Below are 14,498 nucleotides of genomic sequence, written 5' to 3'. Positions count from 1 at the left end.
AGCTTGCTGGAGCCCCCTGGAGCGGTGGCAGCCGCAGGGTGGCTGCCAGCTTTGCCCTAGGCACCGGGAGGCTTTTGGGGGGTGCGCTTGCCATGCACGCCTTTGTCCTGAGGAGATCGGAAGAAAACGCTCCATGTGAAGGCAACAGCAGAAATGCGGTGAGGGGGGAATTCCCCCAGGTTTTTTTTTCTTGCTTTCTTGAACAACTAAGTAAATAAGGATTAGCAGTTTTTTTAAGACTCTTTGATCTTGGCAAAGTGTTAAGATTGGAGAAGGGGGGTTTTCTCCCCCCCCCTCTTGGAAAAGCGGCTTGATACGATCTCACTCTCGGAGGAGAGAGAGAGAATTGGAAAAAAAACCTTTGATATTCACTTCTTTCAAGCAATGGGGTAATGACTCTTTTGAACAATTGCGAAAGAAAGAAAGTGAACTGACCTAATAAACTATGAATGGAAACTTTCTGAATGGTTGCTCTCCGATCCCCTGAGAGGGCTGAGCCAAAATGGCATTTCTTCCCCCATTTTAACTGCCGTTACAAATGAACTGTCATCGTTGAAAAATCTTCTGGGTTGGAACTATAAAACCCTGGTGAACCCTAGAGGAATCTCTTTGTACAATCTTCCTTGGACTGGGAAAAATTGATTACAACTAGAGGGGAGCTGTATTGAAGACTGATATCCTACATTGGACTTTGCCTGCCTGTAGACCTCGCCTGACGGCGCGCTCCTATAGACGCCATCTTTTCTGTCTGGACTTATAACTTTCTCTGAACTTCGCAATGCCTGCGAAAAAGGCCCCCCCTTCCTAAACCAGCCTCAGCTCCATCTTCTTCTGTCTCAAGTCTTGTTCCCCAACAAACACAACTATCTGCCTTTTTACAACCAAAAGCCTCCGAGGGGGAACAGCAGTCTCAAGAAATGTTTCATCAAATGTTCCAGACACTCTTAAAGGGACAGGATGAAATAAAAAAGCAGTTGGCGGACTTAAAGGAACAACACAGAGAGAATCAACAATAGACTTTACAAAATAGCCAGAAAATAAACGCCCTGGAGGAGGGTGCTGTGGGGGTGGGAGAAGAGATGAAGGCTTTACAAAAAAAAAAAAAAAAAATGCTGGGATTGAGAATTATGTGGAAAAAATGGAATTTGAAAGGATGTCTTTCTTTCTTAGATTTCAAAATATACCTGAAATGGAGGGTTAAGATTTAAGGGAGACTATGATAAGAATGCTAGCAGATTATATTAAAAGAGATAAACAACAGCTAGGATGGGATATTGACCTGATATATCGAATCAACTCAGCATATGCTAGAACACACAATGTTCCAAGGGAAGTTCATGTTAAATTTTTTAGAAAGACTACAAGAGATGAGATTCTAGGAGTTCAAAGGGGGGAACCTTTAAGATATAAGGACAAAGAAATAACCATTCTGAAACAGATACCAAAAAGAATAAGAGGTAAGAGGAAGAAATTCTTCCTTCTAACTAAAAAATTGTATGAAAAAAACATCTGGTTCAGGTGGCTAGTTCCAGAAGGCTTGTTGATTCGTAGATATATTCTATGAATTAAAACTGGTGCCCGATAAATGCTATGATCATGGCATTCTGTGTCCTACAAGCCAATTCACAGAGCTCACAATTCAGCCTCTTAACGCTCTGGGGGTTAACCGAATATGGTTAGTCGTCCTGTTATCTCTTGGCCTTGGTTCCCGTCTTTTTAGCAGAGCGGCAGAGAGGGCTTTTTTCCCTTTTGCCGAAGCCAGATTTCTCCTCTCTCTCTAACGCATGGATTTCTCCCCATTGGAAATGAGGCGGCTGTCAAAGCAAGGGAGCGCACCCTGCATGGCTTGTTCAAACAGAAGAATTAACTGGAGGGGAGTTTGGCTGTTTAAAAAGCCCCACGTGGAACTCCTCTCCTGTTCCTTCTTTTGCTGCTTGAGCAGCCATGTGGGGCCCGCTGCCTTGTCTTTCACAGCCCCCTCGTTTCCAATTGGGAGGGATCCATGGAGAGGGACAGAAAAGATGGATTTCTTCCCCATCCCAATTGGAAACGAGGCGGCTGTCAAAGCAAGGGGCCGCCCCGCCGCCCTGTGCTTTGCTGGGCAAGTCTGGGGAGATGCTTTGCTGGCAGCCAGGCCACGACACGCAAGCTACTGCCGCCCCGCGCTTTGCTGGGCAAGTCTGGGGACCTTGCAAAGATCTTGCAAGGTCCCCAAACTTGCCAAAGATGCCAGTCACACCGCATAATCTCCTGCTGCCATCCCCACCCCTGCACCCATACTTGCTGGTGGCCAGGCATCTTAGGCAAGTCCGGAGACAGGTGGGGGGAGCAAGCGAGCAGCGACTGGAGGGGCGGGGGAGCAAGCGACAGGGCCGGTGCCGATTCCCAGGGCCCAGAAGTTACTTCCGGGTCCGGTCACCAACCGGTTCACGCAAACCGGTGAGGACCGGCAAAAACCCTCCACTGGCACTGTTGGTATAAATGAGCACTGAGTACTGAGGCTTCCTCTCTCCTCTCTCTCTCTGTTTGCTTTTTTTCTTCTTTATTATTACCGGTTGTTATTGAATAATTTAGAGATATATATTGACATTATTTAAGTTGCTTATACTGCTTTAGGAATACTGTTTTGTGGATTACTATAGATAGAACAAGCTAAGTTAAGGAATTATTTTTTAAAAAAACTTAACAGCAGAGCATATATATTATATTATCAGTAATATCTAATGTAACAGTGTATAACCTATTAGTAGCAAATTTAAGATTGTGATTAAAAGAGGGGGGAAAGAATATTGATTAAAAAAAAGATAAGTTGAAATAAAAATAACAGTCAAGATATTGGATGCTAATTTGGGACAACATATATAATATACTAAAAGAACAAGATAAAATTTTAAAAGAGATGGCGAGTATCACAACAACATCACTGAAAGCCGGGAAAAAGACAACTGTAAATCCAGCGACAAAGGTATTGACTGCTTCTCCAGCATCCCAAAGGTCAACAGAAGGAATGGCTACAATGGAAAAACCAGATTCCAGATCAAATATCGAAAATGTGCAGGCAGCATTGCTAACTATCCAAGAAACTATGACCAAGCTTCAAGAGGCAGTAGCTAAAAACCACAGGGAATTGAAAATAGAGATAAATGAAATGAAAATAGAGATGAGTGAAATGAAAAATGAAGTTAAAAATGACATATAGAAATTAGATGATAAAATGGGAATAGTACAACAAACACTGGAAAAAAATGAACAGTCAATAAGAGCGGTAGAAAAAAGAACAGAACAAACAGAGAAGAAACTAGACTTAGTTGAACAGCAGATGAAAACATCAACCAAAAACTTAGAAGACTCCCTTATCCATCTGGAAATGGATCATGCAGCATTTTATCTCTGATTCCAGAATGTAACAGAGACAAAAGAGGAAGATTTACAAATGATAATGTCGGAATTAATAGCAGAGATGTTACAAAGAGATAAGCATGAGATCCTAAATGAATTGGACAATATATACAGGGTAAGCACTAATTATGCCAGAAGACAGCGATTGCCTAGAGAAGTGCACATTAGATTCGCGAAGAAAAAAGTGAGAGATATAATTTATAGAATAACAAGAGACGAGCCAATGCTGTACAAAGGGAAAGAGATACAAACCCTGAAACAAATCCCGCGAACAGTGAGGGAGCAACAGAGAGACTATCGATTTCTGGTGACACAACTGATTAAATGAGATATACTATTTAGGTGGTTGATACCTGAAGGGATGCTGGTAACGTGGCAGGAGAAAAGGATTAAAGTTGACAACCTGGAGAAGGCACAAGATTTATATGAGCAACTAGTAGGCCCGGAAGAGGAACAGAGCAGTAAGGAGGAGTTGGAATATAGAAGCCAGGAAGAACAGCAACAGAGAACAATGGAAGGAGAACAAGGAGAAAGTAGTAGGAAGGAGAAAGAGCAACAGAGAGAGGAGGAAGTGAGACCAAAAACAAGGAGCCAAAAAAGAAACTAGAGTTAATAAAAAATAAAGACAGGCAGAGAATTAGGAGGATGGATGAAGAAATTCAATTATTGTCAGTAAATATTAACGGTTTAAATTCGCCAACAAAAGGAAAGCGTATCTGAGCAAAATTAACAAAACAAAAGGCAGATATAATATGCTTACAGGAAACGCACATTAAAAAACAAGATATAAAATACCTGGAATGTCCTAAATTAGGAAAATTATATGCAGCATCAGCAGAAGAAAAGAGAAAAGGGATAGCGACATATGTTAAAAATGGGATATAAAGATAAATTTAATTTATGCAGATGCAAAGGGACCAACATTTCAGCCACACTTCCTTTGATTGACTTGTTCCTCCTGGAACCCATTCGTGAAGGGGCAAGCATGCCCCCCTTCTGCTCCCCAGCTCCTGGGGCGAAGCTGGAACCCCCCCCCACCGGCTGCCGCCGAGTCTTAGGGGCTCCAACAAGCTGCCCTACGGCAGGGGACCCCTCCAAGGCCCCCTGTGCTCCTGAATGGAGCCCACTGAGAAGACAAGCGACAGACAAAACGTCCGTTGCCTACAGGGACCGGAAGTCGAATCAGTTTAAGTTCTGATTCTTGTGGAGAACATTAGGATACAATAAACCTATATTCATTTGAACTGATTGGACTCCTGATTTTCCACGCTTGACACTCAGTTTTCCTACAGAGACAGCCTTGTGAGAATCTCATGCTATTCTGCAAACAGAGGCTATTCTCACAATCTTGTAAGAGGTCCTGAAATAAATTTCAATTTTGCCAAATGTAGCAAACAAATTATCAATGCAGTTCTGCATTAAAATAAAAGAAAACAAACAAATTTGATGAAAATATTGTATTATATTATGGAAACCATATTGCAGATATGCCTATTTAGCAGAATTCAATATTAAAAATGTGTATTTGAAAAACAAAAAAATATTGGTTATGATTTTTTTAAGCAAATACCGGTATATAAAAATTAACAAAAGGATATTAAGCTGGGTTGAATCAAATTGAAGTAATGACTTCATTTCTGTGAAAGCATGAGCTGCTGAATATTTTGCATTGTTTCTCATACTGGCCAGATCACTTAGCTGTTTGTTTCTTTGATTCAGAGAAGTTTTGACTGTGGCATTTGTTTAAGAATCATCTTATTATGTTCTGTTTCGTAGTTCACTATCCTGATTTCCAGTTTTCATCTTTTTTATTGTAAATTATTTTCCTATGAGCCTTCTTTCATGTTCAGTCAAGTCTTGATTGTGAGTAAATTATGTAGGTATATGTGGACTGTCAAGGGAAAATATTTTATAAGATAATAGTTGCAGTCATAAGATAGGAATCAGTTAATACTGGTAAGAAATACGTATTACAAAATATTCTTTCATGCTATATGTATTTTGTGTGCACACGTGCGTATGTATGTGCGTTTGTGTATTTAGCACCAGCTTTTCTGTAATTTGGGAGTAAAAAACTCCATCAATGTATTATTGCTAATCATGTGAATAAAATTAAGTCTTTGGAAGAATGACTGTACATTGACTAGGCTGCTAACATATAAGCAAATATTTGGTTTCTTACTTGTAACTTTAATGAATAGCCTTTGCCTCTTGTCAGTTGTGATAACTCTTACATCAATAACCTATGAACTTCTGTTTGTGGGAAAAATTGTCTTTATACCCTTTCTATACAACTAAGATTTTTTTTAAAAAAGGAAAATTACTATATAAACTGAATGAACTGCTGTTATGGTGCGAATTATTCTGAAATGCTTCCTTGTATTGTTCCAAATAATATTATGGGGTGTTTCCCAATTTATCTTATGTGTGTGTGAGAGAGATTTGTTGGAGACTAAGTCTCTGAATTAATTTATATAGATTTGCAGCAAATGTCAGTTACAATTATTGTTTGAAATATTTCATTAAGATATGATATTATCAATAGATACAAGAGGGCCAAAATTTCCAGACTCCTACATTAGTGAAAAGCCTCCTTAATTACTAAGTAATTAAATTGATGGTTTGTGGTAAAATATGCTTACTTTTGGATGATATATTTCTACAAACGACTTTCATTAGAGGATAGAAGACTGGATCAGATTTTTTGCTATTAAAGTAGTTAATAGGAATTATTAACTGCTCTAAAGATTATACATTATTAGCTAAATTGGATTTCAATAATAATACATGTCTTAAATCTTGTTGATATTTTGGTTCTGCTTTAAATAAAGCTAATCTGGATCCCAAAAGTCGAAGATATTGCTTTTAATTTATTAGAAAAGTGATGTTTTGAAATAAATGTTCTGCACTCGGTGTGGTATCTTAGCAACAAGACTTGCTTATGTAAATAAGCATGACTTTGAAAAAAAAAACTATCATATTTTCCAGCTTATAGGATGACCTTTTAACCCCAAAAAATTATTTCAAAAATCGGGGGTCGTCTTACACGCTGGGAATACTGAACACACCAATTCTAGAAGCTGCATTTTGCCTTGAAATTTGCTGTCCCAGCAACCCGAAGGAGACATTCTCCCAGCGTCAGGTGCTTCCATCTTTAGCTGGGAGGGAGTTAGTACGGCTGAGCACAGTTTCGAGTGAGAGCCATGGGGCGAGACGCAAGCGATGAAATGGGTCACTGCGGGCATAAAAAGTGCCATGGATGGCAATGACGGAGGCGAGACAGTGACTCAAATAACAAGGCTTTATTACACACAGCTAACACAACAGCAACTCCAGAACCAACAAGCATAGAACAGTTCCCGCTTGACAGCTATTTATAAGCAAGCTGTCCGCGGGGCAGCCAATCACTGCTCAGTAATTCTCTTGCTCTTGCCTTGTGCCTTGACCAATAGGTGCGACTCGGAGATGTGGCCACGTCTCCGAGGCTAGTACATAACAAGATTGCTCCCAAGGTACGGGAACCAACCAACCAAATAAATAAACAAAGTTGGCTTTGCTTCCTTGCGTGGCAAGAGAGAAAGTTGCCTAAGACGCTGCTGGGATAATGTCCCCTTCGGGTTGCTGGGACAGCAAGTTTCAAGGCAAGATGCAGCTGCTGGAATTGGTGCGCCTGCAGCTTAATGCTCTCCAAAAAGCTTGCATTACTGAGAGCAGCAGCAGGCGTCACCACCACTCCCCCCCGGTGTCTAGCGTCCTTCTCTCGGGAGGTGAAATGGGAGGCGCCCCGCTGACAGAGCCTCCGGGTGAAAGGCGAGTGAAGGGCACAGTGATGGGAAAGGCTGGCTGGCCATCCCCGAAGCCAGCTCTTGAGGAAGGAGGCAGAGATGAGGCCTAGGGCTTGCTTCCCTGCCTCCTTCCTCCGAGAGCTACGGGCGACAGGGAAAAGGAAGCTTCTTTGCCAGCTTCCCAGCTGGCAAAACAGATTTTTTTGTCAACTGGAAGGTATGTGTGTGTGAGAGAGAGGGTGAGGGGCAAAAGAAGGAGAGCGAGAGAGAAAGAGAAAGAGTAAGAGAATGAAAGGAAGGAAGGAAGGGGAAAAAGAGAGATACAAAGAGAGAAAGAGAAAGAAAAGAAAGAGAGAGAGAGAAACACAAGAAAGAAAGAAGAAAAAAAGAAAAAGAAAGAGAACTTATGATCACAATTGAGCCCAAAATTTTGGTTGCTAAGCAACAACTTTGTTAAATGAGTTTCACCAGATTTTACAAGTTGGCCATACAGAAGTATTCTGTCACCGGTTGCCTCCTAGCAAATGGGCCTTTCGGTTTGTCATTTATATACGGTATTTTCGAGTTCAACTTAATACAGTATTATAACATTTAGGAGACCCCAGCTCCAGGAGAGTAGGGAATAGTGTGGTTTCTGTAGTGGGCCTGAGCTGGGATGCTATTAAGATGGTAAAGCATAGCACTTCTCTGACATTTTAACTCTAGGACTTTAAAAAAAATCTGATTGTGAATAGATTTTTGGAAGGGATGTTGTGATAAATACCCCCCTCCACACAAACAGTATATCTCTGAAAAGACGACAGTAGGAAGAATCCTAATTGCTCTTTAATGGAGGTTTAAAAACATTTGCTCACAGGATTCTGAACAAAATGATCTTTTGATCTTATCTAGTGGGGTTCTTGTTTGGATAGCTTAAAGAAATTATTCTATCAGGGGAATAAATAAACTAAATGACATACATATCATATATGTGTTTTTCTTTCTTACTCTGTGACATCAACCCGTGATGTGAAGGGACATTCTAACCAAAAGAAAGTTCAGTTCCTATGTGTCAAAATTATTTAATTTTAAGGAAAGTGTAGTTGATCAGGGCTATTGCATTATTAAGTCATTTATCTTAAACAGTGAGATTAGTGAGGAAAAAGATTTGCAAAGGTGATTGGGGTTGGGATTAATACTCCCTGGCTATTGCTCATCTGCTTCTTTCCATGTGCAAGAAGTGCCAGCTGAATCCACATAATGAATAAACTACTTCTGGAGAAGTGCAGGGTAAAAGAGGGACAAAGGAAGACATGGTGAAGCTCTCTCTTGTTTCTCATCTTTCCCCTGTCATCATCAGTTCCAGTTTGGTTGACAGCTTAGAAAACAAACAGCATGGCACCCCCTTGGGTTTATCATCTTTGTTAGGGTGTGAATTCTGCCCTGAATTAAGGAGGTGTGGATCTTGGCATCCCTTGTAGCATACTTTTGAAATAAGTAAAAATAAACCCGAAGTAAGATCTAATAAAAACATTTTTAATATAAAAGAAAATAAAAATACAAAACTTGCTAATTGAATTAATTACATTTTGGCAAAGCTATATGCCTGTCTCTTTCGGCAGGCGAACGGAAGATCAGAAGAGAAAGTTAAGGAATGTGAAGGAGCATGCATACTAAATCACTTGCAGATAAGAACTGTGACCTGCACAGTAAATTTTCAGCACAGCTAGCAAACCAATTAACGCAGTGACAATTTTATCCTTTCTTTCAGCTTTAGAGTGAATTAGGAAAAGTTTAATCCACTTACAATGTTTTATATTACATGTTTTGATGACAAACAGCCTTATGTTTATAAGTGACAGTTTTCCTGCTAAATACCTGCATGTCATAACCACTTGAATTAAAATTACCACATTGAAATCAAATCTGATGTTTTTACATTTTTATTTGGTGTGCCTCGGAAGAGGGGTAGTCTTATACATCGAGTATAGCCCAAACCCTATATTTTAACTGGAAAAGTAGGGGGTCATCTTATACACCCAGTCGCCTTATACGCTGGAAAATACGGTACATATCTTTTTGTGCCAATGGAACATCAAATGGTTAATTAGCTAACATTTATAGTTGCAAAATAGTGGTTTAAAATTGAATGATATAATATAAGGTATCTAAAAAAAACATTAACAAAACTATTTGAGCAAGCAATTGTAGCCATGATTTGCTCATATAGAGAGAAGAAAAGGAACCATTATCAAAATGTGAAGGGAAGATGGTTCAGGCCTAACTTATAACATCCTACACGAATTGTCCTTTGGATATGTTGAAGTGAAACTACATAATAAGTTATATATATATTGGAGACAACAATACTGAAGTAAGCAGTTATCTGCTTCATGATATTATGAAATGGGGAATGTTACATATAAGCAGGATATAATCCTTCAATCAATATAGTCACTACTAGCATCTATTGTACTGACATTTTAAGATGAGCAAATGAAATCAGAAGAAATCATTGTATATTATTTATCCTTCTAAAGTACTAGACTAATTTAATCTTTCATTGCAGGCTCAGCTAGAAGCTCAGAAAGCAACACAGGATTTTCAGAGAGCAACAGAGGTGCTACGGGCTGCTAAGGAAACCATTTCTCTTGCAGAACAGAGGCTCCTGGAAGATGATAAACGTCAATTTGATTCTGCATGGCAAGAAATGCTCAATCATGCCACCCAGCGGGTAGGTTGTATTACTACTCTTTCCATAAGTTTTTAAACATTTTAGGCAAGGAGACAGAATTAATACTTTACAGAATATTGCACAGGTTCTATCATTTATTTCAGGGACAGTTTATTCATAGATATCAGGAGAAAAGCAGCAAGACTATTTGCGTGTAACTTTTCTAACTTCTAAAACAGGTAAAGCAATTACAGATTAGTAACATGTAGAAAAAGGCTGAATCTGTCCACGAATGATGTATAACGGGCCTACCACTGCACAAATAAACATTTTAATTTAAAGACACATAACTTATTCCTTCAGATCTTTCATCAAAAGCCAGCAAAACTAAGTCTATCCACCTGCTGCTGCTGGTCATCGTTTTCTCATTTTTTCCATTTTCCAAACATTATGATTATCTTCAGAAAACTAGGTGGATTGATTTGTAATCATTGTTTAATATTAAACAGACTTTATGCATTATTTATGATTACATGAAAGTAGCTTTTTTTAGTAGGAAAATAGCCAATGTTAAAAAGAAAAGTAATTGTCTTTTTAGAAAAACTTTGACATTAATCTAAACAGACTCTTCAAATTCAATTATTCCATGATTCTGTTACTGAGTTTAATTTACATGGGAGTTTCTCATTTTTTGCATTCTGTAACACTGATAGAAGTATAGTCAAGTAGCCAATGGCATGTTGCTAACCTTAATAAATTATAGCAAGATATTTACAACTCAGATTCTACTGAGTCCTCTTTTTTCAATGTGGTTGTGCTATTTTGCCAGATACTACTTAGACATTTGAGAAATATTGCCACTAAAAACAAACCAAGCTTTGCATATAGTATCTTAAATTCAAAAACATTTTCATAATGCTTTTTTAAGGTTATGGAAGCAGAGCAGACAAAAACTAGAAGTGAACTTGTACATAAAGAAACAGCAGCCAAATACAATGCTGCCATGGGCAGAATGAAACAGTTGGAGAAGAAGCTGAAAAGAGCTATTAACAAATCCAAGTAAGTTTAAATTTTCAAGGGATCATGTGATGTTGTGATTGTTGAGTGGTTTTCTGGCATATGTAAATAGAACCATGAGAAACCATGGGAAATGTCAAAGGCAGCCTTGAGTCAACGACTCCTTCCAAATGTCCAATACAAGACAAATGCAGAAGTCACGTATAGGAAATAAATATAGTGGAAATAAATATACTCAGCAGTATAGTGTATGATTCAGAGCAAATCATTTATGTGACATTGCCAGGTAGGGATTAAAGAAGTCTTGCTTAGAGTTCCTTATAAATCTTCTGTTCAATCTAAATTAATAGCTATGACTTATCTGGACCTGTGGTTTTAATCATTGGCTTATTTCATCAATGAGGCTTAAGATGTGGTTTAACCGTGCTTTTAAAACAATTGCCTGAAAAACCACAGGAAAACTACAGTATGGCTTAGCCGCTGTAAAAATGACCCGTTTGACGAATCGTGCTGTGCCCTGATATTTGGTGCTTCATTTATCAATTTGGGCTACTACTGTCTTGTGCTTGCAATGCCTTTAAGGATTGTTTAAAAACATATCTTAGTCAAATTATATTAGCAGCAAGATTATTGCTTGAGGTCACTTCTGGTACCAATCACAATCATTTAAAACATTTAAAATATATCTATTTCATGTTTTTTCTAATACCATCATTCAAACTCTAATTTTCAATTACAACTTAATTCTTATTCATACATCTATTCATGTTCTTTCCAATCATCTAATCCATATAATTCTACTATTAATACACATGTTCACATTAAAATATATTCTTTCATTATCTAATCACCTTGTTTAATTCTAGCATTTCATTACTTATCATATATTTATATAATTCTAATATTAGTACACATTATTGAAATAATTTTATGAAATATTTACTTTACTTTCCCTTTCTTTTTCCTTTATCCAACATCTCTTGCCCACATCCAGATTTTCAGTTGTCTTTTTTTTTTTTGGGGGGGGGGGGGTTCCTCCCATACTCTTCTTTTAACTCTTTTAAGTCTTTTATTTCATCTGCCGTTAATTTTAACTATACAGTCTAGCTCTTTCCCCTCTCCACCTTTGCTCACTGTCTATTTTTAAAGCTGTTTGTTATAACCCCTGTCTCTTTTCCCCAGCTATCTTCCGGTTTCTCCCATTCCCTTTTCAAATCTTTTAAGATATTTTCCTCCCGTTTTAATTCCCTATTCGCTATTAATTTCAATAATATCTCCTCATTGTTGTCTTCTCCTTGTTGGTTTCTCAGTTCTGCTATCTCCTCCTCTTCTTCTGGTATCTCCATTCTTTCCTCATTGTCTTGGCCTTTGTTCATTGTTCCTTGTATTATATTTTCCAGTTTTGGTCAATACAATCTAATATTTGCATCATCTCCTTATGTTGTCCCTTTATAAAATCCTTAATATTTTGATACATCACCTCCATTCTGTTATCTCCACTTACTTCCACTTTGCATTATGTCTTTGCTTAACAAATCTCCTTTTGGGTCAATTTTTCCAGAAATTATTAAAATCACAATTTTAAATGTCAAGTCAACAAGCAGTCAATCCAATTTAGAAAGCAAACCAAGGGGTTATCCATATCTCTTCCAATCACTTTTATTTGTTCAACAATATTTGGGGGTCTCTTGGCTAAAGTTATTATTTGATGTATAAATCACCAATGGTTTTAAAGTAGATATTTGTAATCCAGTAAATATAGATGATTATTCCCAAGATTGCACAGTTTTTCTTTTAGCAGCAGATGACGCTCTAGCTTCAACTTGCTAGAGTCTCTCTGCGTTATTGCTGACAATTTATGGCAGCCATGTTAGCTGCCACTGCTCCTCGTCTTTGAATGAGGGGGCTTTCCTAGTCAGGGAGGAGAGATGTGGCTCTCCTCAACCTGCCAGGCGGTCCCCCTTTACTTCACCATCCCTCCAGGGTGGCTATGGATCAATTTGAGCCTTCTGATGTGGAGAGGTTGAAATGAGTCTGCAGAGCTCGCGATCCACACTTCCGAAGGCGCCGGAAGTACAACTGGAAGCTCCCAAAATCCAAATATTGAAGTGATAGGATGGCCTGATTTTTTTATATCAACAGGGTGGTAGATGGCTGATTGGATGGGGATTAAAAGGGAGTGCATTGTTCTACCAGTAATAATGCTGTTATGTTCCCATCTTTATAGGCCTTATTTTGAACTCAAAGCAAAATATTATGTACAATTAGAGGTATGTACTTTTTATTTATTTTATGTAGAAGATAAATATGTTAGTTCTGGATTGAGTGGTTGAGTCGTTGATATTTCTGTGTTTGGTTGTTTGCAGGTATTTCTTTACCCAACTAGGTAGCTATTGATTTTTCTTATTTAAAACCATCTGACCCCCTCCCTCCCCCAAAATAGAAAAAAATCCCTCACTATGCTTGTTACTGTTGTAGTGGTTGTCTCATTTTAAGAATGATGAAACTTTTATAGATGTGGAATATTCTGCATAAATAGGAGGTATTGTCTTTTGAAATTTGAAGAATTCCTAGCATTTAGAATATTTATCTAGTTCTAATTAATTTTATATCACCTTTACAGGAATCAGATTTTTCAAAGTTTAATTATAATGTATTAAAACAATATATCAAGAAGTGTAGTAAGTCTTCTCATAGGACAGTTGATCCTATAGAAAAGGGGACAATCTAGTTTCTCTCTCCCCACTCCAGAATATTGCTATTATTTGCCTTGTAGTGTGGAGAATGTAGACAATATATTTCACTGAGGTGGAAGTTTTGCTCTGAGTAATTGATAGCAGCCTTTTAGTATGGAGATGTTTTTCCTAAAAATAGTTAACCTGCATATATGTGGGGTAGTGGCTTTTATATGGTAATTTAGAAATATATATCCACAGTGAAAAATATCTCCACCTGCCAAAATAGTCCACAAAACTCTGTGTGTGTGTGTGTGTGTGTGTGTGTATATGTTTTCGTAGATTTTCATGGTTGTAGGTATGCTGGTCTTGTTGTATTCGTATCTTTTCCCGTGTAAGATTGAGATTGTCTTGGCAACATTTCAGTGAGGTCCCACTTGCCATCTTCAGGCTGGGTTTGGGGCTTAAAGTGTGATCGGAGCTGCCATCTTTCTATAAATCTTGGTGGTGGGGGTATGGAGTGCTGGCTTTGTTTCAGTAAGTGGAATGATTGGTTGTGTGGTTGTATCATGATTGATAGATTGGTGCTGATTGGTGCTGGCTGTGTGTCTATTGTTGGTTCGGGTTGTAACGGCCTGGGTGGTGGGTGGGGCTCATTTGTTGACTAGGGCTGGTTTCCAGATGTCTGGTAGGCGGGAGGTATTGTCACATTTATTCATGTTGTCAGGGTTCTTTATTTCGATAAGCTTCCATAATTATTCTCTTGTTGAAGTGTTCTGTTTTGGAGATTAACCTGGTTCCTTCAAAATTAATTTCATGTCCTGTAGCTTTAAGGTGCTGGAAAAGGAAAGTTATCGAAGTAGAGAAACACCCCCACAACATGAATAAACGTGACGATACCTCCCACCTACCAAACATCTGGAAACCAGCCCACACAACCAATCATTCCACTTACTGAAACAAAGTCAG

The 14,498-nt window shown here is 38.4% G+C and overlaps 1 protein-coding gene across 2 annotated transcripts in view; it reads left to right on the top strand.

The window, feature by feature from the left end:
• Positions 1–14,498, top strand: part of SH3BP5 (SH3 domain binding protein 5) — a gene marked incomplete at its 3' end in the record, with an annotated part of 102,592 nt that overhangs the window by 59,856 nt on the left and 28,238 nt on the right. For both annotated transcript variants that reach the window (XR_014176762.1, XM_081970118.1), the window contains exons 4-6: positions 9,733–9,897; positions 10,766–10,896; positions 13,082–13,124. Coding sequence is in view for 1 of the 2 variants with exons in the window: in XM_081970118.1 (XP_081826244.1) it covers positions 9,733–9,897; positions 10,766–10,896; positions 13,082–13,124 (339 nt within the window). The remainder of the gene's footprint in view (positions 1–9,732; positions 9,898–10,765; positions 10,897–13,081; positions 13,125–14,498) is intronic.

The sequence above is a fragment of the Natrix helvetica genome (genome assembly GCF_964273705.1).
Source record: "Natrix helvetica genome assembly, chromosome: Z".
Lineage (NCBI taxonomy): Eukaryota > Metazoa > Chordata > Lepidosauria > Squamata > Natricidae > Natrix > Natrix helvetica.
This window is presented reverse-complemented; position numbering and strand designations above follow the sequence as displayed.